General features: G+C 39.9%; 1 protein-coding gene across 3 annotated transcripts in view; it reads right to left on the bottom strand.

Annotated features, from left to right (window-relative positions):
- The window catches only part of Apbb2 (amyloid beta precursor protein binding family B member 2), a 322,787-nt gene that overhangs the window by 156,117 nt on the left and 140,111 nt on the right, over nucleotides 1-26,559 (bottom strand). For all 3 annotated transcript variants that reach the window (XM_026387551.2, XM_026387558.2, XM_077803554.1), the window contains 2 exons: nucleotides 16,836-16,904; nucleotides 2,077-2,895 (listed from right to left, as the gene is read on the bottom strand). In XM_026387551.2, the coding sequence (XP_026243336.2) occupies nucleotides 2,077-2,895; nucleotides 16,836-16,854 (838 nt within the window). In that variant the 5' untranslated portion in view covers nucleotides 16,855-16,904. The remainder of the gene's footprint in view (nucleotides 1-2,076; nucleotides 2,896-16,835; nucleotides 16,905-26,559) is intronic.

Raw genomic sequence — 26,559 nt, 5'->3', positions numbered from 1 at the left:
GGATTGAAGGGGAGGAAAGAGGGTCAGGAAAGGGAAGGACAGCGGAATGAATCTGCCCAAAGTTTCCTGTGTACATATATGAATATACCACAGTGAATTTCACCTTTAAGTATATCCATAATATACTAAATGAAAAAAAAAACCCACAAATTAAATAGAAGAAAAATCAGAGTAGGGAAAGGGAACAGGGCAAGGGAGGTGAGGAGGGAAAGGAGAGGTAATAAGGACTGAAGTGGAACACATTATGGTCCATGCTGGTATAATTATCAAAATGAACCCCAATATTATGTATCAACTATAACTAATTAAAAAATTATTTCATTAAAAAAAAATAGCCCCTCCAAAAAGGTAGCAGTCATCTTTGGGAGAAGGAGGCAACAGCGAGAGGGAGGGGAGGCTTTGCTGTAGTATCTTCCAGTTAATTTAAGATTTAACTGCAAGAGAACACGCTGTGTTTGGAAGCACCGCAGAAAGGCTGCCATGACCAGAGGCAGGCAGAGGGGCCCAGAAAACAGGAGGTGGAGTTTGGATGAAAGATGCCCAAGGAACAGCTTGTGTAGATTCACATACCCGCAGGTGACAATGTCATCAAGTACAGGACATGAATTCTCTATGTGAGTAAAAAGTAATAGAGAGCTGAGGGCTCAACGACATTACAGAACGCAATTATGATTCCCATGATGTGCAGGGCCAGGCATTTATGGGATGAAACGGACTCACCTATACCTCTCTGCTGCCATATCCAGCCACACGAGGCTGAGAGAATCCATCACTGAAAGCACCAGGCCTTTAAAGGGCACTTCAAAAACACTTCTTTTTTTAAAACAAGTTAATGTCTGAACTCTCTCCTTTTCCTTACTGTTATTTATCTGCCTTATAGATTGGAAAAATGCTATTTCCTTTCCTGGTGTTCGGTTCTACTTGTTATATCTGTCCAACATTAACACAGCCTTGAGACCCACCAGGGCAGTTGCTGGGACTCCCTTGTGAATCTTGTTTACACTGAATTTCTATATAACAAAGTGCTCCCTCATCTCCCAGCATTCTGATCAGTCGAGTGGGGATCCTGAGAAAATGAGATAAAAGGTAGCTGACTTTTAGGACCTTGTTTATTTCTGTCACAATGCAACTCCTCTGATAAATAAAGATGTGACACATGTAGACCAAAGTACCAGATGATAGATCTCAGACCCACTAAAATTCTAGACTTCTAAATTCATTTAAAGAGAAATTTAAACATCACTTTCCAATCTCACTTGAAGAGGCTAATCAAATATTCCCCAGTAAAGGTAAAAAGGAAAATGTCTTTAAGGAACAGACTTCTAATGTTTTAAACTTTTAATTTTTCATTAGTTTGGGTATAATAAGTTCTGAGAACTTTAAAGTAGCTGATTCTCTCTTTTATTTATTTAATTTTTTTTGGTACTGGGGATTGAACTCAGGGGCACTTGACCACTGAGTCACATCCCCAGCCCTATTTTGTATTTTATTTAGAGACAGGGTCTCACTGGGTTGTTAAACATCTCATGGTTGGTGAGGCTGGCTTTGAACTCGAAATCCTCCTGACTCTGCCTCCCGAGATGCTGGGATTACAGGCATGCGCCACCGCACTGGCCCTTGATTCTCTTAATGGGATTATAGCTTGCCTCTAATAACTATATTTCTTATTTTATGTAAAAAGAATCCAAAAATCCTGTATTTCGAGGTGGTATATAGCACTACCTTGCCTAAACTCAGGCAGTATGACTTTTTATATTGATGTTGTTCTACTGCATTTAACCAACAAGACCTATTTCTTTTACAAAAAGTGCTTCCCAGAGCAAATAACATATGCACAATTCAAAATGAAACTAACCTAAAGTGTGGTTGGGTCTAACAATGCTCTTCATACAAATTGCCCAGTTTTAACCTAATGTTATTATTAATTAATTACTATTAATTAATGTTATTATTAATGTTATCATGTTCTTGTTGGCCTGGAAAAGGGCATTTCCAGTCAGCTTAGAGAATTACTCCATCCATAACTAAAAACACCAACAGGAAGTGCACCTGAGGCCACACCTCTCCCAGGGGTACCTGTTTCATCCGGGGAGCTGGGGGAAGCACTGTCTTGGGACAATGTTGTCCAGCTCGACTCCTCATCGCTTGGCGCCAGGTTCTGGATCCGGTGGAGTGCACAGTCGGTTTTGGCCCCTGTCTTAGGATGATCCTTTTTGGTCTCTGGGCTGGAGGACACTGTGGCTACTTGCCCATCTTCTGGGCTGGACTGGGGTTTGTTTGGTTTCTGCAGCAGCAAGTCACCATTCCCGATGATGGCAGCAGGGACCTGGCCCTGGCCTGGCTGGGCTTTCTCTTCCCCGACCCCATGGCAGTTGCCAAGGTTCTGCTCCAGTTCTCGGGCTGAGGTTTCCAGGTCTGCATAGTAATTTAGGAAGCTCTTAGTTCTCCTGGGCTGGGAGGGTAAAATCTCACAGCTGGAGGAATCCTGTGGGTGGGGCTCTTTACCTTCTAACTTCTCAGAAGTTATGTTGATGACTGCAACGGGGCTGATGTTTTTGTTGGGGTCCTGCTGCCCTTGCTCGGCAGCCTTTCGGAGCTGGTTCTCCCCATTTTTCACCAGCTTGATGTTGGCTGAGCTGTTTCCCAGGAGGGGCTGTGCAGCCGGATCCGAGAGGCCCATTGCCGCCTGGATGTTAGTCAGTGCATATTTTTTCCTACATTTGGGAGGTGTGCTGTTCTTGGTGTCTGAGTGTTTTATTTCAGCATTCAGCAGTTCATTGTGTGAAGAACGGAGATTAAGGGTGTTTGGTGGTGTGGCTGGGCTGTTCCGATTTGCGACGTCTGTGGTTCCGCTGCTGGCCATAAACACTGCCAAGGTGTCCGAACCTGAGTCACCTGGGGAAAAGGAAAATTGGTCATTAGATGCTGGTGCTGATGGCACGAGTTAGTATGCAGCGTGAGCCAGCATTTTTATAAGGAAAATTGAAAGAATCAATGCTTCTGCTGCACAATACACTCTTGCAGAACTGACCCATTTCCCCTCCTTATTTCACAATCAGTTCCTACGTTAAACAGGAGCAAATAAAAGGCTTAGTGTGGATACCCAAAAGTCAATTTTTAGAAAAGCTAAGACAGCTGAGGATCTAAGTTTTACTTGGAATAAAAAAAAAAAGCATTTTGAATTCATATAAAAGCATTTCCTTCTGGTGGTTGGTCTTCAGTTTTCATAACCTGAAAATCATCCCCTTTCCAAACATTTATATCACATTTGTATTCTATAGTTCCTTCCAGCCACAAAAACAAAAACTTTGCTCAAAATTCCTCTGGGGCTCCAGTTTTCTTAATTAACCTGAGAGGTCATTGTTCAGTGATGTTCCACACATCCATGTTTAGAAAAAGTGTTCCGAATGTCTGGAAAACCAAACCTCCATTAGAGCTTGCTCAGGTCTTCATGAAAATTTTTGACCTGGGCTCACTGTTTGTGCCCAACAGAAATTTTGAAGAAATGGCTTAATTTCTCAAGAACACAAACACAAACAGTATTACTACTAAAAATGCAGCCTTGAGCCCTGGACCACAGACAACATGTCACAGAGTCCCCAAAGGCATCTGAATATATTCCACTGAATTAAAATACAGACTCAGCTGTCTACAGTCACCACATGCCCTTGCAGAACTCCTGGCAAGCTATCTGACAGTTGCATTTATCTCAGATATTGTTCGCACCATCAGTGATTTATTCCGTATGTCTCTTGTTAGGGAGAAAGAAAGGTTTTTCAGACTAGAAGAGAATAAAATTCATCAGGAAGAATTCCAAAGGTTTCAAGTTTCTCAGTTTCTGAGCAATGGCTTCCTTCTTATCTGATCCTCTGCCCTCCCCATCAACTTTGGTGATCTCCACACCAGGGGCAGAAGAACCAAAGCACAGCTCCTGACATTCTTGAAATTGTATTCTGACAACTCCCTCTTCCTCCCCCAAGCAAAACAGGGATCTTCACAGAAGAGGAGGGCAAGAATTTCTCCCTGTTTGGGAGCTTAGAGTTATCTTTTTATTGTCAAATACTCAAGTTGGGCAATTTTAGAAGAGTCACTCATTCTCGAATCTTCCAGGAAGCTAGGCAATGTCCATGTGCTCTAGGCAATACCCATATTTGTAACAGAATGACCATGTGGCCCAAAAGATAGCTAAGGGCTATCACCCAAAGAGGCTAGATTTGAGGCCACATTCTTTAAAATTATAATAAATCCTGCTGACCCAGGAATTACTTCAGCTTCTCGGTCTCATTTATAGGAATAGAGAATGCAGTGTGTTTCTTCCCTTTAAATAATGCTCGGGAAATTGAATTTTTTTTTTAAAAAAATTAAGACTGATCACTACTACCATGTTATGAAAAACATGTTCCAATTTATAATTCAATCTCATTCAAGAGTAGTATTTGATATGAGCAAACCCCAGAATGAACTCACATGAACTTTTCCCCAAGACATATCTACAGCATAGATACAAGGTCCACTCCCTTGAGAATTTAAAGAAACATGAGAAAGTGGAAACCTGCTAGCTTCCTAAAAGGCATAGCAACCAACTTCTATGAAGCTGTTTTATGATTTTAGGTATTGTATACTAGCATGTTATTAGGGAAAAAATTTCATTTGTTTATAACTGTAAACATTTTCAGAAAGAATGCCATCAGAATTTCTAGGTGATTTTAATATGTAAGTAGCTTTTATATCCTCTAAGTGACATACCACAACTTTTAGCCATGTTCTCATAAGGCTTTTGGGATCCCTCTCAGTGACCAGGTCACTCTCTCCCTTGCTTAAAAATCATGGTGGGTTTGGGAGGGGAAGGCTGGGTTAGAACAGAACCATCCTGCACAGAGTGGATGTGCAAACTCAGCTGTGTATTTCCTGTAGATGGTTGTTGTGAGGATTGACAGTGAAAAGGCCTGCAGAGAGCTTTGGCATAATATGGAACAATAAATCTGAGCACCCCTTACTTCTTTATACCCAAGAGACAGAGCACAGGGTTCCACTACGAAAAAATTAAAATTCCTCAAGGGTTCAGAGGGAGGAGATTTGCATTTCTATTTAAGTGAAATAAAAATCTTATAAAGTTGCTTAACACCTAATATTTAGCTTTTTTTCTTTGGAAATCATGGGACCTAAGAAATAAGACCAGATGCTTTCAACATAGACAAAAAGGAAGTATTTTAAGACTCTCCATTTCTTTGCTATAAAAAATGGAGATAATAACAGTAGCTACCCCTTCCAGAGCTTTGCTGAGGACTAAGAGATGACTTGTCAAGCATTTAACCTAATGGCTGCATATCATAAGAGCTCAAAACACTCTAGAGATTATTATCACTTTACAGTTCCCTCCTTTCCTGCATGCTTTTGTTTCTGTGGAAGACAGACACACAATATTCACAGAAATCAGCTAAGATGGTGGCTGACAGGTGAGAGGAGGAAATGGTTTTCTCTTCTTGGGGTGTAGAAGATCTGAAGGGAAAAGGATAGATGATCACCTGAGGATCCTGTGCCAATCAAGACATGAAAGGAGAGGTGGCACAGAGAAGGGAAAGAGCTGGCCAGGGGTTCTGTGAGGTGTGCTCTAGACTTGGGCCTGACCCTGAGGCAGTAGGGTGTAGAATGAATTGGAAGCTATGGTGTATGTGTGAGTGTGTGTAAGGCATATTTGTTTTTATGTTGGTATCTTCCACCACCACATTCTCCAAGAAGGAGATGACTATGGCAGAAAGTCATTAAAGAAGCAATGTAAAGTAAGAGATCAAAACAACAATGGTCATCAGAGAAACAGTGGAATGAGGTAGAAAGAGGTATCACATTCACTGTGATGGTTAATATGAACTATCGATTTGATTGGACCGAGAGATATCTAGGATCCAGAGGCTTCTGGGAAGACTTCTAGATTTGATAAACAAATTCAACAAAGCAGCAGGATACAAGAAGAACATACAAAAAAAAAATAATAGTTTTCTTTTACTCCAATAATGAGTCCACCAAGAAAGAAATCAAGAAAAATACTTCATTCACCGTAGCCTTAGAAAGTAGCAATAACAACAACTTAGGACTAAATATAACTAAGGAGGTAAACGACCTCTACAATGAAAATTATAAAACAAGGAAGAAGACCTTAGAAGATGGAAGACCTACCATGTTCATGGAGAGGCAGAATTAATACAATCACAATGGCCATATCACTAAAAAAAAAAATGCAATTCCCTGAGTCAAGGGTTCAATATTTTCTCTCCTGAGGAAGCTAGAGAGAAGGAAAAAAATTAAAAAGGGGATCTCCCATAAATAAAAGAGAGATCAGTAGAGGCAGGCAACCAAGAGGGAAGGAGGATGGGAGAGAAAAGGGAAGAACTGGGGAATAAAGTTGACCAAATCATGCTATGTACATGTATGAATATTCCACAAGGCATTCCAATTTCATATATAATTATAATGTACCAATTAGAAATAAATTAACACGAGCTGGGGTTGTAGCTCAGTGGTAGAGCGCTTGCCTAGCATGTGTGAGGCCCTGGGTTCAATTCTCAGCACCGCATACAAATAAATAAAATAAAGGTCCATCAATAACTAAAAATATACAAAAGTAAATAAATAAACAGAAGAAAAATCAACAGAGCAAAGGGAATGGGGCGGAGGGGGGTTAGGAAGGTTGAGGGGAAAAGTATTAAAGACTGAAATACAGCAAATTATGTTATATGCACTTAGGAATGTGATAAAAATGAACCCCACTATTATGTATAACTACAATGCACTAATAAAAACATTTTTTAAAATAACATTTCTTGGGGCTGGGATTGTGGCTCAGTGGTAGAGCGCTTGTCTAGCATGTGCGAGGCCCTGGGTTCGATCCTCAACACCACATAAAAATAAGTAAACAGAATAAAGGTATTGTGTCTAACCAAAAACCAAATATTAAAAAAAAATAAAATAACATTTCTTGGTGTATTGATAGGGTGTTTCCAGGCTGTCATGTGGGACAGCAAACTGAGTCAGGGAGATACCCATCAGAAATGTGGGTGGCACGGTCCAATAAAATGGGGTCCAGGTGGAGCCAAATCCAGAAGGAGGACTCCATGGAAGATGAGAGCTGAATTTCTCTTTAGCAGAGTGTCTATTGCTGCTGCCATCCCCCAAGGACATGGGACTTCAGCTCCTTTATTTTTCCAAAGCAGCTTCTGACCAGTAACTCTCCAGGGAGGGCTATATGACCGGTACCCCTGGTTCTAAGACTCCAGCTTGTTGGACTGAGCAGCTACTGGTTCATTTGGTTCTCCAGCTTACAGATGGCCCTTATGGGACGACTCAGCTTCTGAATGTGCAAGCCAATCTAATAAATCCCCTTTTATAATCATTCATACATATATATGTCTGTATGAATATGTATGTATGAAAAATGTTGATCCTACTGACTCTGTTCCTCTGGAGAACCCTGATTGATAAGTTCACCACTCACAGGGCTGGCTCCATCTCCACATTCCTACTTTCTGGCATTAGAATGGACTCTGTTCTTTATCAAAGGGGAGCAAGACCTAGACATTAAGGTCAGTTGAGAGGTTACTGCTACAGTCCAGCTAAGACAGCGAGGAGAGGACAGTAGCTTTTTTCCAAAAGAGTTCCAGCTCTGGTCAATCATCTCCTGACCAGTGTTGGGGTCCAATCTCCTGAGGTCATGGAAAGTGCACCCTGAAGAATCCGCACTTGGGAGTTCCTGTTTATGAGCTGAAGTCAAGGAGGCTGGAATGCGGCATATGGCAGGACAGCAATAACTCCTCACACTAGGCTAATTCTTGTGGGGCACGATGACCCTGTTTAAGGAGAAAAATCAGGCCCCAACTGTACTATCTGCTACATGCTTTGGATGTATGTTCCCTGACATGTCATGAAAGCATATCCTGTTTTGTCACTGGGGAGAATGTTTTCTTAGTACTAGCAAACCAGTTGGTTGTTTTCAATATGTTCTGCCATAGTTAAGACCGAACCTCCCACTGCCCTATAAAAGGTGGGCTGTGTAAGAACAAAGCAGCCTGCAGCTCTGCAGGCTCCCCAGCCAGCTCCCACCCACAAACAAATCGTCCACTTTAAGACTCAGCGTCTTCATGCCTAACTGCAGGACTAAACGCTCAGTAGTAGTTCATTAGCGGCAGACCAGGACATGAAAATGAGGTTTACATTAGCCACCTGGATTTAGAGGCAAAGATGGAAAAGAGTTTGGTGAACTGAGTTACTAGAAGGACATCAGAGACTTCCAACAAATCTGTTTCAGGATAATGGCAGAGGTAGGCAAAGAGTGACCCTTAAGGAGCTTTACTACTACAAAGTTGGGGAGGACAGGATGGTAGCTGGAGAATGATCTAGGGTCACAGGAAAAAATTTTGTTTTTTAACAACGAGCATCTTTGTCGTGTTTTACTGTTCAGAGGCTATAGAAGCAGAAGCCAGGAGAGAGGGGGAGAGTGGTCACAAAGGAGGAATCAGCCAATGTGGTAGAATCCAGGTGAGGAGAGAAGGGGACCATAGCAGATGGGAAAGAGTCAGCCCTGCCCAAGAGAAATGACACATCTTCACATGAGAAGGGACAGTTGCATAAGTCACTATAGTGACTATAGTGATAAAACTGAGGAAAAGACAAACTGACAGCCTCCCTTTTCTCTATGAAGATAAAAATTCCCCTGGAGGAAGCAGGCTGGGTAGAGGGGTCTAGCAGGGAACCAAGGAGAGGGACAAGATTTAGACACTGTCACAGAGGGGGATGGGAGAAGGCTTCAGGTATGCTGCAGAGGAGGATGCACTCCAGGACCTGGGCAGAGCAGAGAATGAGGGAATGAAACCCAAAGAAGCCAAGAGCTAGGGAAAGAAAAAGGACAGGGATCAAAGCCTCAGAAAGGTGGAGGAACAGGCACGGGCGGCACGTTAGAATTCCTTGGGGAGCTTTAAAAAAATACAGATGCCCCGGTTCTACTCCTAAGGACACTCCCAAAGATTCTGATTCAACTACCCTGGGACTGGGCCTGTCAGGGTGTTCAGTGTTCTTTGGGTGGTTCCACTGTGCCGCCAAGGCTGAGGACCAGTGAAGGAAAGGGAGTGAGAGATCTAGAAGAGTAAAATTGTCTACACCTTAGTTCACAATTTCAGAGGCCCATGGACACTCTGACCACATACGCCACCTTCCCTGTCTTCCCAAATGTCCTCAGCATCCCTACCCCCCAGCCAAATCTGCGCTTCTTCTGAGATTCAGGGTAGATGTGAAGGCTTCTCTTGCCCCTCCAGGGCTCCGTGGTCTGCCTAAACACATCTGCATCTGCATCTGCATCTCTAACTATAGCATCACCCACTCTGCTTCACTGTCATTTTTAATTTGATGGAGTCTCCCACCCGCACTGACCTCCATCAGTCAGCACAGCAGTCTAGCGCACAGTAGGCTCAATAAACATTTGTAGGAGAAATCCTTAAATAACATGAAAAAGGCAACTGTTTCATTAACACCTCAAGAAATATTGACCTAAAATATCTAAATATAGGGCTGGGGTTGTGGCTCAGGGGTACAGTGCTCCCCTAGTATGGGGGAGGCCCTGGGTTCGATCCTCAGCACCACATTAACATAAATAAATAAAATAAAGGTATTGTGTCCAACTACAACTAAAAAATGAATATTTTAAAAAAGATTAAAAATAATATAGATATAATTCTTGAGTTTCTTATCAAATATTGAAAGGGAACTACACTATGGCCTCAATGGAAAATCCACTTTTCCTTCTTTGAAAAAGCTAGCTAATGATAGCACAAAGAGAAAGGGTGATCAAACATCATCTCAACTTTAACTCCACACAGCATCTGAGCAAGGATTAAAATAAAATCCTGCAATATAATGTCTATGTCAATTTATCTTGCTCCTTGGTCTCAGCACTAGGAATATGACCCAGCTATCCCACTCCTTGGTCTACACCCAAAGGATTTAAAATAAGCATATTGTAGTAACACAGCCACATCAATGTTTATAGCAGCTCAATTCACAATAGCTAAGCTGTGGAAGCAACCTAGATGTCCTTCAATAGGATATGAATGGATAAAGAAACTATGGTATATATACACAATGGAATATTACTCAGCATTAAAAGAGAATAAAATAATGGCATTTGCAGGTAAATGTATGGAGCTGGAGAATATGCTGAGCACAATAAGTCAATCTCAAAAAACCAAAGGCCAAATGTTCTCTCTGATAAATGGATGCTGATCTATAACGGGAGGGGATGGGGGTGGGGGCATGGAAGAACTTTTGATTGTGCAAGGGCGGTGGTGGGGAAGGAGCATGGGGGTAGGAAGATGGTGGAATGAGATGGACATCAGTACCCCAGGTACATGTATGACTGTGCATATGGTGTGACACTAACTACATTGTGTATAACCAGAGAAATGAAAAGTTGTGCTGCAACTGTGTACAATGAATCAAAATGCATTCTGCTGTCATATATACCTAATTAAAATTAATTAATTAATTAATTAATTAATAATAAAGAAGAAGACTTTTGAGAGCCACAGGTTCATGTCTTGTGACCCTGAGCAGACCGGTGCACTTTTCTGCCAAAAAGACTGTTCACCATCTGCCATCCTGTCCTGTTGAAGTGCTCCTATTTGGTCTGACGAGCACTGGGGCCCAACCAAGGCAGTGGTGTGCATGTGCTCTGGGCATCCTACCATCCAGTTCCAGGCCTTCCACTAACCTTTACTGCATCATAAATAGCATCTGCATTGTTAGGAACAATGAGCAGAAGAGAATTAAGTAGAATGGTTATTAATAGCACAATAATTCAACAAAGTATGGAGAAAAATGAATTCCATGTGGCTATAAAAATGAAAGGACAGCTCTCTTCCCCTTTCATCCTAAGATCCCACCCACTTTTGATTTTTCCAGTTTACATGCAGGATAATTTTAGCCTGCTTTCCCCAGTACTGAAGCTATATTGACACTCTGAAAGTTGATGCATTTAAGCCAGTCCCATTTTAAGTTGCCTCATATAATTTTAACTACACATTTGAGACCAAAGAACACTGGTCTATTACTCTCACAGATTGGGGAGATGGGGAGAGTCAAATCCACTCAAGCCCGGGCTGGACTCAGAGAACTCGTGGCGTCACCAACTTCCTAGATTCCCAAGCTAGAAACTTTACAATACTCCTTCATGCATTTCTTATCTTCCCAAAGTCTTACCAATACTGCTTGAAAATGTTTCTCTAATACTTCAAGTGCCCCCTTCCCACCTTTTCTCTGCCTGCTTTCAGGACCTCACCCCTTACTCTGAGTTTTCCTGTGGAGATCATTAATATAACCACCCTTTCCATCTCTCTCTACCTAACGACAGGTTGTATATCCCCAATCTCAAAATCTGAAGTTCAAAATGCTCCAGAATCTGAAACTTTCTGAGTACCTATATGATGCCACAAGTATAAAGTTCCACATGGGACTGGTTGCAGTCAAAATGCAGACCCACTAAAAATAGATAAAATTACCTTCAGGCTACGTGCACAAGGTATACAGGAAACATAAATGAATTTCAGGTTTAGACTTGGGTCCATTCCCAGGACATCTCATTATATATATTCAGATATTCCAAATCTGAAACACATCTAATCCTAAGAATTTTGAATAAGAGATATTCGACCTGCGTAAATGCCACCCCCGACACGCGCGTGCATGTGCACGTACATTGGCATACATTTAAATTTTTGAGGATGGCCAGATATTTTACAAAGTATCTACACCATTTTACAAGTCCCACCAGCAGGGGAAAGGGTTTCAATTTCTCCAAATCCTTGTCAACAATTGTTATCATCTCGTTTTTATTATGGCGGTCCTAGATGGAATAAAATGGTATCTTCATTGTGGTTCTGATTTACATTTTCCTTTCATTTTTTTATTTCCAGAATTCCCAGTTCTTTATTCAAAGTTGGCTACTGAGAGCACTCAATATATTTTTTTGTTCACTCATTCACTCACTCACTATTCATCAAGCACCAATTATGTGCTAGGCTGTCTCCTCAAGGCCATGAACACAACAGTGAACAAAATAAGCAGAACTGGTGAGGAATGAATAAGCAAGATAACACTAACCAGAAGGGCTGGTGTGAGTACAGAGGTGGCTCTCCTCCTGGATTTGTCAAGGGGACGGACCCCAAATGATTTTGCCATCACCTCCAAATCGACTCATCGTGCTGTCCTGAGTGTGACTCAGGAAGGTTCAACATCAACTCCAGAGGCTCAATTCCTATTCCCGAGGTAGATTCAGATTTAAGAATGTGACAAAAATGACTATTATTACTGTCCTCATTGTCCTGCCTGTACAATGGAGAAGCATCTATTAGAGCCTGGCATGGACACCTTCCTTCTCTGTTAACAGTTCTGCAATTTGGGGAGGGGGAGAATCAGCTTTCCTTGACACACATTCATTCATTCAACCAACTTTTTTTTGTGTGTGTGTGCTACCATGTGCCGGAGATGCTTCTAAGTGCTGAGGATATGGCAGTGAACAAAACTGACAAAGTAAAAATATCTCCTCTCTTGGAACTTATGTTCTAGGGTTTTAGCCCACATGTTTCAGGCAGAGAAGGGTGCACTCTTATTTCAGGGGGCACAGCCAGAGTGGCAAATCCCCTACAGTTCTGGGGGCTGGTTCCAGGAAAAGAATGTAACCCCACATAGAACCTGTCATGAGACCTTTGCTAGAATAAGAGGTGCTCTTGTTTCATTTTTGAAAATCAGAAGATTTAAGCCTAGAAGTTCAAGGGGTTGCTGCATAAGTGTGAATCTAACAAGAAAACAGAACCAAGCGACAGAAAGTAAACACGTCCTAAAATGGCACTGTTAGAATAATAAAGTAAAGCATGATGAACGGGAGAGCCCTGGACTTCTCAGGTCAAGGGACTTATTTATTTTGCTTAAGCCATTTTGAGCTGGGTTTTCTCTCTCTTTTTTTTTTTTTTTTTTTTTTTGCTACTAAAAGAGCCCTAGTTAATACACAGAGTATTTTATAAGAAGCCTAAGCAAAATTAGGAAAGTCAGGATGAGTCTAATTTCAGGGCATACACAGCTGTTCTTAAACCTAGGCACAAAGGCCCCCACACGGATGCAGCCAGGCAGACCAAACCCTAACCCAGCTCACAGTACAGACCTGTCCCAGATCCTACAATTAGACATGGCTTCCCCGCCTCCTTTTCTCTTTTTTAAGACATACAGACTTGTTTCAGAGAAGAAGCTGTCAGTAATGACAGGAAATCCTTCTCTGTTCAGCAACAGTCTGCTCACTCTCCCTCTCCTACCATGACACACTTGTAAAATTGGAAATGAGCTGACAGATGGGCCCAAGGAAGCCCGACGTTTGCCCCGTTCTTGAATGAGACTTGGTGTTTTCTCCAATTTTGCTTGACTGCTGTACAATTTCATTTTCACTGAGGAGTTAACAACAAATCGCCGACCCGGAGGAATGCTGCCTTTTGAACTGGACCTCCAAGTCTTAAGGAAAAGAAATAAACTCAGACTTTTCCTCTTAGGAAGGAGAGGCAAAATAAAACTGGTTTCCTGAAATTAGTCATGAAAGCAAACCCTCAATGTGATAAAAATGATAAGAAATTCTCTGTGAACAAAAGAAGCAAAAAGTACTAGAAGGCAGCTTGAGCTCCTGGGTCAGGGAGAGCACAGGAAGAGAGCCTGGGAGGTTCCCAGTACTGAGACAGCAACTCCACAGGCTGATCACAGGGTCAAAGATAAAGGGGTCCTTCCAACAGCTAGGTCTCACCCACCTCGGGGGCCCCCGGTGGGCTCCACTGAACTGCCTGAGGGCTCGCTCCATTCAAGCTCCCAGTAGAACTGAGGGCTCCAGACAGATGGATCAAAAAAACTTTTCTTTAAGACATTTGATCAGCTCTTCACTATCTCAGACTAGCCAATCCACAATATATATATATATATATATATATATACACACACACACTTCAAAACAAAATTTTACATAATAAACATAGAACTTTTGTCAATTAAAAAAAGTAACCATGAAACCATATTTTAAAAAATTCAGAGTCTGTGATGAAAAAGATGAAGTTATTACACACACTCGTAAGTCTGAAGTACGCAGAGGGCCCTACAGGAACATGGGTCTCATAAACAGAGAGGACCAGGGGAGGTTTCCCACAAAAAGACTACTAAGCTGAGTCCTGAAGGGTAGGCAGGGAGAAAAAGAAACTACAGGTGGGGGAAAGTCTGGCATTTCAACCTAACACCTGGCAGATGTGATGGCTGGTTACTTGGGAAACACAAGGCAGAATTTGTGTACTCAAATAAAAAGACCTTGGAAAGTAGTCCCTTTGGGAAATTATATGCTTACTCCGAGGATATTTTCACTGCTCATTTTTAAGCTGTTTTCACTCCTTAGAAAAGCTTCACCATCTTCTGAAGAATTTATTTTTTAATAGAGCTCTAGACTTTTATGGCCAAGTATGATAAATATGGTCAACGACCAAGCTTGAGAACACTGGTATAGGAGAAAAGAGTAGGGAAGGAGCTATAAAGGAAACATTATGTGTTTCCTTGGGTAACTGAGAAGCTGGGTCTCAAGTCAATTCCCAAAGGGGAAAATATTACACAATAATAAATAACAAAGTCCTTGAAATAGGGTAACAACTTGACTATGTTATGGGATAAGAACTACTTGGAAGGGACTCCTGAGCTGAATCCTGAAGGGTCAAAAGGCATTTTCCAGGCAGGTAGTAATATCAATTCTGGGAGATTTGTCTTTTCAAACACTTCAGACATGCTCTTAGTTGCAAATACAAGCCTGTAGTCAGAGCTCCCAAGAATTGAAAAATCTTTGCTCACTACCTGCTGTTTGAATTTTCAAAAAAAAAAAAAAAATCCTGGAATAAGATACTCCACTGAGATAAGAATACTGCTTTCCTTGTAAAAACTGTTACCTTCTATATCAATGTATGATAGTAGCAGCTGTTATTTAAAAATCACGTTGGATAACTGTTTCAGCATCTCATACGACTACCAAGGAACAAAGCAATCTGAATCCCTGCAGAAAGAATGAACACATCATCCTAACAATATACAGCCACAGCAAGAAATTTCTGGAAGTTATTTGATTCTTCCCTTCCATATGAGGAAAAAACCATCATTTTATATATTTGTCAGCCTTACTCTCTTAATGCTTCAATACTGAGTCTATTTGCAACATAATATAAGATTTTATAGGACTCCTAAAAAGAATTATTCTCAATATTTAAAATCTTTTTTTTTTTTTAATTTTAGTGTAACAGTAGAATTTATTGAAGAATAGAAACAGGAACAGAACTGTTGCAGTGCAATAGGGGACTCGATTGCACGTTTTCTTCCTAAAATCTATTTTTAAAAAAAATGTTTTTAGTTGTTGTAGACCTTTATTTATTTATATGCAGTGCTGAGAATTGAACCTAGTGCATCACACATGCCAGGCAAGTGTGCTACCACTGAGCCACAGCCCCAGCCCCAGCCCCCTAAAATCTATTTTTTAAAAGGACATATGCTGGGTGTGGTGGCGCATGCCTATAATCCCAGAGGCCTGGGAGGCTGAGGCAGGAGGATGGTGAGTTCAAAGCCAGCCTCAGCAAAATCGAGGTGCTAAGCAACTCAGGGAGAGCCTGTCTCTAAATGAAATATAAAATAGGGCTGGGGATATGGCTCAGTGGCCAAGTGCCCCTGAGTTCAACCCTGTTATCCAAATAAATAAATAAAAGGCATACATATTTGTCTTGAGTTTCTAAAATTAAAATACCTAATCAAATATGTATTTATAAAGAAAACCTATCCTTTCCCCAAATCATCACAGCATGAAGAATCAGCTTTAAGTTCCTGATTTTTCTATATAAACTTAGGTTTGTCATTATTTTTTTGACTTTTTTTTTTAAATAAAAAGGGTATTTCTTGCCACTCCTATGCCTGTGCTGAACTTAATGTTTATTTCACTATTATTATTGTTTACTTCTTTGTTGAAGTGTAACACACAAAGTGTTATGTAAAGGAGAAAAGGATTTGAACATATTTAATAAATTTCACTTTAGAATGTAAGGAAATTAATATCTTTTTATCCTTGGTTAAGTGCACTTATTTAAAATGAGAACTTGCTGAATGGTATGTTTCCTAAGAAAAATGGAATGAACAGATCTACACATGTAATCTTATATTATGTTCAGTTTGAAATGCTACTGCAATTGTTTTTTTCCTTATTATGTTTCCATGAGTCTATGAATTAAATCCCACACTATATTGGGTCTAGACTAGCAGCTATCATGAGACAAAAAAAAGGGACATACAATAAAATTAGTTTTTTTTTTTTTCTGAAGACCTGAAATTAATCAGCATTATGTTCAAGGAGAATACTAATTGGGGGATTCTATTCTAGACAAACTTCACAATATAAGAAGCAAACCAAGATTCAATGCCAACACCTATTGCTTTGTTCATATTTCAAAAGCTCACAGGCTATAATTCACAGTGCTAGATGGTACAATTTCAGTTTTAATTTCTTGTCATAGTCAACCAAAATATTTTTACATGATGGCTTGTGCAATTATTACACAAATATGATTAAGTTCTATTGATCCTTCTGCCTTATTTGGATATTCATTCTTCCATTAGCAAAAAACAATGAAAACCAGAAGCATGTTGTTTTAGCAAATTATGAGTTTAACATTAAAATAATTGTCTCATATGTTTTATAAGGGTTTAATATTGAACTACTTCTCTGTATCGAAATATGTGAAAATGTATCTAACCTGGAAGTACTTCTGACATGGATCACTGGGCGTCAGCAATGGTGCAGGAAATAGTTTATAATTTGCAATCTAAAAAACAAAAAGGAATCATTTGAGAAATTAAAACCTCAAATAACAAAGCATAAAAGGAAACTATCATAACATTGAAAATTCTTCCAAAAGCTGTTCAAAATTTTAAACAAATGTTGGCAAATTATGTACAAATTTTTGTTTATATTCACAGTCAATCCCACTACTTCTGACTCTAATTTGAATTCCTACTTAACCACATTCCCCATAAACATTTATTAAGAATTATTTTCCCCATGCCAAGCCAAAGCTGTCTGTCTCAGGTTTCCAATGGCTTTTTCTTTTTCTTTTTTTTTTTTTTTTTTGTTGTAATTGGGCACAATACCTTTATTTAATTTATTTATTTTTATGTGGTGCTGAGGATTGAACCCAGCACCTCGAACATGCTAGGTGAACACTCTACCACTGAGCCACAACCCCAGCCTTCCACTGCTTTTTTCCCCACTAAACACTTATAATTCAGAAGCCACTAAGGAAAAAAAATAACATACATAAACTACATAAAAACGAAAACCTTCTGTTTAAGAAAAAAAATTACTATAAATATGGTAACAATGAGAAAATAAATTACCATCACAGATGACATAAAAGGACAATTTTCCTTTATCTAGAAAGCAATCCCTGAAATCATTAAGAAAACTAAGAACAAGCTACAGGAACATGAGCAAAGGACAGGAACAAGTGCCAAGAGAAACATAAGTGCCCAATAAACACAATTAACTTACCTCATAGGAAACTAAACAAAATGCAATCTAAGTACAATAACTTACTGGTTCTCATAGATCAGAATACCAAGATGAACAAGCTTGAGAACATATAATCTAAGGCAAGGACGCTGGAAATAAGAATACTCAAATCTTGCAGGTAAAAACTGACAGAACTCTTTGGGAGACCATTTGCAAATATCTGAGCAAATTCAAAATACATCAAACTCTACTGCTCAGCAATTTCACTTCCAAGAATTCATTTTACTGATAAACTCACTTTGATGCTATCATTCTACAACCAGAAAAACCTGGTAATGACCTAACTGATAGTCAGTGGACAACTGGCTCATTAACTTATGATACATCTATTTAATGCCACCATTAGGAAACATGAAGAGGAACTGTGTGCGCCCACATGGAAAGGACATCAAGACATATCACTGAGAAGTCACTAACATGCAGGGCATGGCATGATATAATTGACTAACCATTTTAAAAGCATACACATATGAACACACACAGGTGCACACTCACACACCTGCATTTAGAGAGGAAATTTCTCAAAGGAACAGTAAGGACCTAGAAATAGCAGTAAACTGCCAGTTTATCAATTAGATACATAACAAGGGAAACTAAAAACAGACCTTGTTTTCAATTCCTGCTATCAGGAATGTCACTTAGACAGATAATGTATTATATTATAGTAGGTTAAATGAGGATACTGCATGATTCCATTTACATAAAGTACAAAAACAGGAAAAAACATTGTGTGTCAGGATGGTAGTGGGGGCAGGGGTGGAAGATGAAGATGAAGGAGAGTAGCTTCAGGGGCTTCAGGGATACTGGTCACAGCAATGAACTGGTTCGTTCATTGAATGGGAAAAATTCATCAAGCTAGGCTGCTATGTGCACATTTCTGTAAGTGCATTGCCATTTTACAAAAAGTTACAAGAAAGGGCTAAAGGCTAGAGGCTTTCTGAAGCATAATTCAAATGGAAAAACTTCGTATTTGCAAAGCCTCTAAATTCTAACCTAACCTTTCCAAACTAGTAACCTTTAATGAGCATTACTTCCAACTTTATAATTCAGATAATGACCTGACAACCTGGTCTGCTGGTCCACAATACATTTTTAATTATATTTTCACATACTGTGGGTAAGGCTCATTACTCTGGTATAATTAAAGGGGTGGGTTTATTTTAAATTGTCCTGAAATACCAAGAGGTGCCTCCCTCCAGACACATTTGTCTTCACTCCATGCCTTTCTCAGCACCTTAAAAAGTATTTTTACAATTCAATTTTCCTTTGGGTGTTGAGGCAGGGGGAAGACGTCTTCAATGTACCTTAAATTATAAGCTGAAACACCAAGGTGATAAATAAATAGTTCAATGAAACAAATACCAATGAAGTAGAGAGAAAACCAAAGAAAGGCACTCTTGCATGCATACTTTGGGAAGGCTTGAACAAAAGTTACGAACATGCACATCTTTTACTGTATATAACCTTTTTTTTTTTTAGGCTCAAATTTATTTCTTTTTTTATCGGTTGTTCAAAACATTACAAAGCTCTTGACATATCATATTTCATATATTAGATTCAAGTGGGTTATGAACTCCCATTTTTACCCCAAATACAGATTGCAGAATCACATCGGTTACACATCCACATTTTTACATAATGCCATATTAGTGGCTGTTGTATTCTGCTACCTTTCCTATCCTCTACTATCCCCCCTCCCCTCCCCTCCCATCTTCTCTCTCTACCCCATCTACTGTAATTCATTTCTCTCCTTGTTTATTTTCCCATTCTGTATATAATCCTTAAAACAGTCCTGTTTTCCTGACCTGAACCAAACTGCACCTTTAGCAAAGTTAAGAATTAGATACTTTGCTAATCACTTCATGTCATAAATAGCCCTTTTTATAGTGCTATTATCAACCAATACACATTCCATACTTACCACGCGCCATGCATTATGCTAGAAGCAGGGATGCAAGGACAGTTAGTCAACAAAAACTATTTTCCTCTTCAGTATAGTATGCAGTCTATTGGGGGAGATGGATGTTAATCACAAAATTAACTCAGATCAGTATGTAAATATGTATGTTCTGGGAGAAAATATCTTTGTTAACAAAGGACAGGTGCCGGGCTGCAGTCTGGAAAGGCTCTCCTGAGACAATGAAATTTGAGGACTACATAGGATTTAGGAAGGAAAAACATTTCTTAAACACCTACCATGTGCAAGAAGGCATTTCCTGGCCTTGGAGATGGAGTACAAATATCCCAGCTACTTTTCCTTGATGAATGAATCTAATCTGGTAAAAACACTTTCTGATACGGACTTGCTGGTGTGAACCAACAATAACTTGAGAAAAAACAAAAGAGGCACTTAGGAAATGGGAAAACACTATGCAAATGTATGGTTTTAAGAAGAATCTACAGCTGTGCTGTCCGATATAGCTGCTACTAGCAGCAGCAATACGGAGCTTTCAAACACTTAAAAGGTGACCAGTCCAACTGAAGAACTAAATTTTCAACTTTATTAACTATACTCAATTTAATTACAAATTCATAAAGTGATACTTGATACACTGGGAAATTAAGTAACACTGGAACTTTTAGAGTAGGTGAGCCTATTTTTTCAACTCTGAATTTTATGGAATCTGAATACAGGCCAAGTATTTCCCATGAATATTTTGCATCTGAGTTCAGTGCTATGAGAATAAAATACATGTTGATTTTGAAGACTCTGAACAAAAAAAATGCCAAATGTCTCACATTCATAATATTTAAATATTGAATTAATGTTGAAATGAAAACATCTCAGATGTACTGAGTTAAATTAAACATGTTTAAATTAAATTTAACTTTTTAAATTTTTGTTTTCATGTGGACTAGAAATTTCAATTTACCTATGTGCCTGTCTTTTATTTCTGTCGGAGAAGCGCTGACCCAGAGAATGTAGACAGAGTCCGAAACTTTAACTTAGATTGAATTATTGTCTATCTTAACCAAATGGTTATCTACCTTCTATCTGTAAAAGTAAAGCCTAGCAGAAATATTACCTCTCCTGTGATGCTGGAGATTTTGCCAGCAGTATTCAGAGCACAGAATGCCACAGAAATCACATTCTGAGGTCAAAGGTGCTGGGGACGAATGGCAGGCCACTACATGCTCTGCATTAGGAACACAGTTGTGATTTTAAGGTGAAGCACAAAACAACCTAAGTGAAATAGTCTACAGTGATTTCCTGCCTTCCAGGGGTGTTTGCCTGTGCCCTGTAAATGAAAATCCATTGTGCTGACGGGCCTTGGGGTGATGCTATTAGGGCCTAATAAACATTCCACAGGACCTGAGAGAGCCCGCAACAGAATTCACAAAAGCACAATTAAACAAATAGATGAGTGAATAAATAAATAGAACACCCACTTCTATTCTGGTTCCGTGTAAGATGCCAGGCACTTGCAAATGATTCCAAACAGAATAAAAATCAGACAAAGAATTTGGCTTTGCCTGTCTTCCCCAAATACAGGCAAACACGACTGACAAATTCGTCCCTCTCAATTGACTACTCTCTCTGTCCTGCCTGCTCTCTCCTCAGACATTGTTATGGTATGATATGATTTGTGTCCCCCAAGGATCTGCTGTGAAGAATGGCTTGGTCCCCAGGGTGGTGCTGTTGGAAGGGGGTAAGCCCTTTGGGAGGTGGAGCCTTGTATGAGGCCTTCAGGCCGTGGAGGGGTCGAGGGTGTGAGGTACCTCTCCCTCAGCCCCTTGGTAGTTCTGGCAAAAGGGCTGTTACAGAGCCCTTTTGAGGGCCCAAGTGGCTCTCGGTCCATTGGCCTGAGACATAACCCTGGCCTGCTCCCACATGCATTCTAACCTTTGTTCCCACCATTGTTCTTCACCTTGATGTAACTGTGTTATCAGCTTTTGTTTTTCCCCCTATAACAAAATACCTGGGGGTAATCAACTTTCAGAGAGAAAAGGTTTTGGGGGGAATACTCCCAATTCAAACTGCAGCAGTGGTACAGCCCTCATCATAACTGAGCTGATACAAATGCCATGCCCTTAAACTTCTACCACTCTGAGCTAAGTCACCCTTCTCTCTTTCTAATGTAGCTTCCTCAGGTATTTCATTGTAATATCATAACACTGACTAACACAAACATTAAGTATTGCATGCAGTTCCATAACTCCTCTCTTGCCCTTCAGTCTAATCCCTCCCTTCACTTCCTCTCAGATCGATCCTAGATCCACAGTATCAGATAAATAACTTCTCTATTCACAATCCCTCTCTTATCCAGAAATCACCAGAATTAATTCTTTTGACTACTGAAAATCTAGTTCCAATTGATTCTAGAACCTCTCCTTTACTCAAACCCTTCATTACCTTCAAGTAACTAATTTCTTGGAAACTTTAATGCTCTTTAACCCTATCAGACTCAATAACTCCTTCCTATGATAAATATTTTTTATTATGGTTTGGATATGAGGTGTCCCCCTGCAAAGTTCCTGTGTTAATGCATGAGCTAAAACAGATTATGAGAGTAGTAACCTAATTGGTGGATTAATCCATTTGATGGATTAATACTCTGAATGGATTACTGGGTGGAAACTGGGGCAAAGCTAGAGAAAGGAGGTCACTGGGGGCATGCCTTGGAGATCATACAATCTGTCCCTGTCTCTTTGCTCTTTTTGCTTCTTGGCTTGCAATAACTGAGCAGATTTTCTCTGACTCACCTTTGGTCCAGAGTCATAGAGTCGCTTTACCAGGGACTGAACCTCTGAAACCATGAGACCAAATAAACTCTTCCTTCTTTTAAGTTATTCAGGACAGATATTTTGGTCACAGAGATGAAATGACCCTTTATTCTCTTGAAGTATAATTCATAGATATATAACTTATTGACACACAAATTCCAGAAAGGGAGAAATTACAGTAGGGATGCATTTCAATAAGCAAATTTTCAAGCAGGGTAAACTAGGGATCATAATGATCAGTCATCAGATATTTGCCTATATACAGAATCACTGTTAGGGTGACAGCTATGGGCAGACTGACAGAAGCTGAGTGTTGTATATGGACAACTCAGATATCGTGAAATACACTGCTGTCATTAACATCATTAACTTCAAAATACTCAACAACTCTTAGGAAATATCAAAAATACTAAATATGATTATCTTTTGATCAGGAGGCTTTAGAATATACAGTGTCTATTAAAACCATAAAAAACTTTACATGTTTAACTTTTGGGATAATTATAAACATGTGGTTCACCTACATGAATATTCAACAGATTGTCTGGGAGCTTCACAGATTTAAGACATTCTTTGTTGGACAGGGCAGTCCTGGATGCTGCAAGATATTTTTCATTCCTGCTCTCCATCCCAAAAACTGAAGTAGTGAGTCCCCTTCTATACTCCCTAAGGAGTTCTAGCAACTACTAAATCCCCTGCTTTGCAAGTTTGGACCTTTGCCCGGAGTTCTCTTCCTCTTCTTGTTTGACACTTAGGTTCGACATGATCTTGAACCACTCTTAATGTTTGCAAGCTTGTTCTCTTATTTCAATGGCAAATTATGGTTACCATCAATCTGACAGTTACCATAGGATTAAACAAGATACCAAATGTTGATCACTTGATTTGCTTAGTTACAAGCCTATCCTCAACATTTGTAAATAACTGCTATTACTGTTATTAATATTTTTCTTAACACATATGATTTGTTTTCGCACTTAGGTTGTAAGCTCTGGTGCCTTGGAGATCTTTGTACACCCAACCTAAGGACCTAGTAAATTCTGGTGGCTCATATCTCCCATTTTCTTTCCCTGTCCCATCCTGACTTCTTGTGAAAATATTCACAAATGGTAGCCTGTTTCCAAGAATGGAGTTAAGAACTTCAATTACAATGGAAATGGAGCTTTGGCATTATTGAAAACATCATTGTAACCTGCCAAGCAGAGGAAGAGCTGTCCAAATGCTGCTGGTGTACTTTTTTTCCTTGAAAATCTGCAGGGCATATTAACTGATGAATACTTTTATATGTAATATTGTGCTCCGTAGGGGGGGGATTTAATTTTTTTAATTTGGGGAATATAAACCTTTAGTAGTAATAAATTTCTTGCATCCACATACCTGGGACTCTATTACAGTTCAGAATCATTGCTCTGATTCTGAATCATTGAGAGATCCTAAGTTGACCAAATATATAATTTAAAACAGAAAGAAAAAAGTTATGGTAACTTCTCAACCGCAACCCATGCAGACAAGACAAGCTGGGTTAAAACAGGCTAACTGTGACATTAAGCCAAGAAGACGGTGGCAAAAAAAATCACACAACACAGAAATAATTTTGGAATCAAGGACAGGACGGCTCTTTGACCTTAAGGATCAAGCTTCTCATGCTGGAAAGAGAGTGAGCCCCCCTTTTCTATATTTTATAGCAGAGACATCAGAGGCAGGGATAAGGTTTCAAGAGTAGAGTCTTGCTTCATGATGTTTTGGGGTCAGCAGACTGATTGACATCTTGGCAAGTCACGCCCATCTCAGGTGCTGTGTGGGATCTTAGGCAGAGGTAGAGGGGGAGGCTCACCTGCATCATGCAATCAATCTGGAGTTCTCAGAGCCAGACTTCCCTCAGGAGGCTACTATGCACAACACGGACAGCTAGTGACAGTAACCAAGGTATAGAAACTAATCCTTTCTCTAATTTCTATGTCTTTTAAAAGATTTTTTTTTTTAATTGGGAGATGGACACAACACCTTTATTTTTATGTGGTACTGAGGATCAAACCTAGCACCTCCCATGTGCGAGGTGAGTGCTCTGCCACTGAGCTGCAACCCCAGCCCTTAATTTCTGTATCTTAAGCAAAATGCTTACAAATGTCGATTTGGGATTCTGGTTCTTTATCCTGCTCCATTCAATGTTCTCCAAACCATTTCCAAACAACTAATTCTGAGAACACTATCAAAGAAAGAAAAATACGCAGAGAGAGAAAGAAGTCTTATTTTCTGAAATGTTTCCTCGGCGGGAAACTCTAACAACTGGAAAAGAAATATTTTCAAGACAGATCACCAGATGTAGATGTTTCCATTTAGGAGTGACTTTTAAAATTGTGAACCAGAAAATTTTTAAATGAAGCAAAAGATATTATACTTTCCCACAATATACTTGGATCCCCACTTTTTATATGTCTCAGGCATTACATCTGCAGTTTAGAAATAACAGCAATGCTTCCTACTTTTAAGAAGTGCCAATTTAAAATATGCTGCTGGCTAGCTGTGGGGGGCCCACTGCGTTCATGGTGCCAATTGACGGTCTCCTCGCCCTCTGCTCTGTGACTCTGTACTCCCTTTCCACTGGCTCTGGGCTCAGCTGTGCAACTTGCTTTGGTCAACTGGATGTTAGCAAATGGGATGACATGCTTTGCCCATTTCCAGCACCTTGAAGAAGACAAGATCTGTGCTACTATCATGAGACACGCCGAGGCTGGCCTGTAGGAAGGCTGTTGGAGGCTTGGGTAGGTCGGCTGAGTCCTCTTGGCCAAGACCATCTTAGGCCAGCCTGGTGGAGTACGTGAATTTTGGGAAAAAAACGTGATTTTCCCCAGAACGTGTTTGTAGAGGGCCGGTGTGAGTTTGGAAATAAAGAAATGCTGTTTGAATCTACAAAGCTGTGAGTGGCTCGTGATTTGGTGCCCAGCCAGATTGCGGCAGTTCTTGGTTATGCAGCAATATCCTTTGCCTAAGAAAACCAGGATAAATGCCTGATTCTTTCCTCATTATTTTTAAGATGATCAATCAAAAGGTAAGCGATCCTTTTTTTCATACCATTATTACCTAATGGATTGAAACATATGTAATGCTTATTTTTTGGCCATTATCAGTCCAATTAGGTTGGCTCCTGGGCCATTTGACATGCTCTCAGAGTCTCTGAAGCTTTTAAGCTTTTACCTATTATGTGGCAATATGCCAGTCTTAGGTTTCCCCACCTGTTTTTGTTGTCTGAAGCTCACTCTCTAGGAAATTCCTTAAGAAGAGCTCACAGGAACAGTATCTCCTCTCCTGACATCTTGCACGTTTATGTTCCTTATGCTTGAAGGTCAATTTTGCTAGATATAAAAAATCTTGTCTCATATTTTCTTTCCCTGGAGCACAAACATACATCCCTTTCCCTTCTGGCATGAAGACTTTCTGACAAAAGGTCTTAGGGACAATTTAAGTCTCTGTCACCGAGTTTCTTTTTTGTGTAGATGCCCAAAGGACTTCTTTCTTTTTTAACCCAACAGTTTTACTAGAATATCTTTGGAGGAGTTGTTCTAAATTGATATTCTAAAATATATGATTTGCTTTTTCAAAATGTAGTCTTCAAACTTTTTTTTTTTCCAAAAAAGTTTTCTTGAAATGGAGTATGGGTACCACCCCTCTCCTGGTTTTCTCCTCCTGTTACCTGTATGCTAGATCTGCATGCATTGCCTAGCCTTCAGTATTTCTTACCTTTCCCCAATTTTTATTTATTTAACCTTATTTTAAAAAATATTTTTAGTGGTAGATGGATACAAGACTTTCATTTTATTTATTTATTTTTATCTGGTGCTGAGGATCAAACCCAGTGTTTCACATGTGCTAGGCAAGTGCTCGACCACTGAGCCACAACTCCAGCCCCCCAATTTTTATATTTTTTTATAGAACTAGGGACTGAACCCAGGGTGACCTGCCACTGAACCACATGCTCAGTCTTTTTAATTTTTTATGTTGGGACAGGGCTAAATTGTTGAGGCTGGACTCCATCAGCTGGCAGTCTGAAGGGCAGGGAAACAGCCCAGCAAACTTCCAGCTGCCAGGACTCAAACTTTTGATTCTTCTGCCTCAGCTCCTCAGTTGCTGGGATTACAGGCATATGTCACTGTGCCCTGCCCCAAATTTCTTTTTCATTTCCTTGT

Source organism: Urocitellus parryii, chromosome 10, assembly GCF_045843805.1.
Source record: "Urocitellus parryii isolate mUroPar1 chromosome 10, mUroPar1.hap1, whole genome shotgun sequence".
Lineage (NCBI taxonomy): Eukaryota > Metazoa > Chordata > Mammalia > Rodentia > Sciuridae > Urocitellus > Urocitellus parryii.
This window is presented reverse-complemented; position numbering and strand designations above follow the sequence as displayed.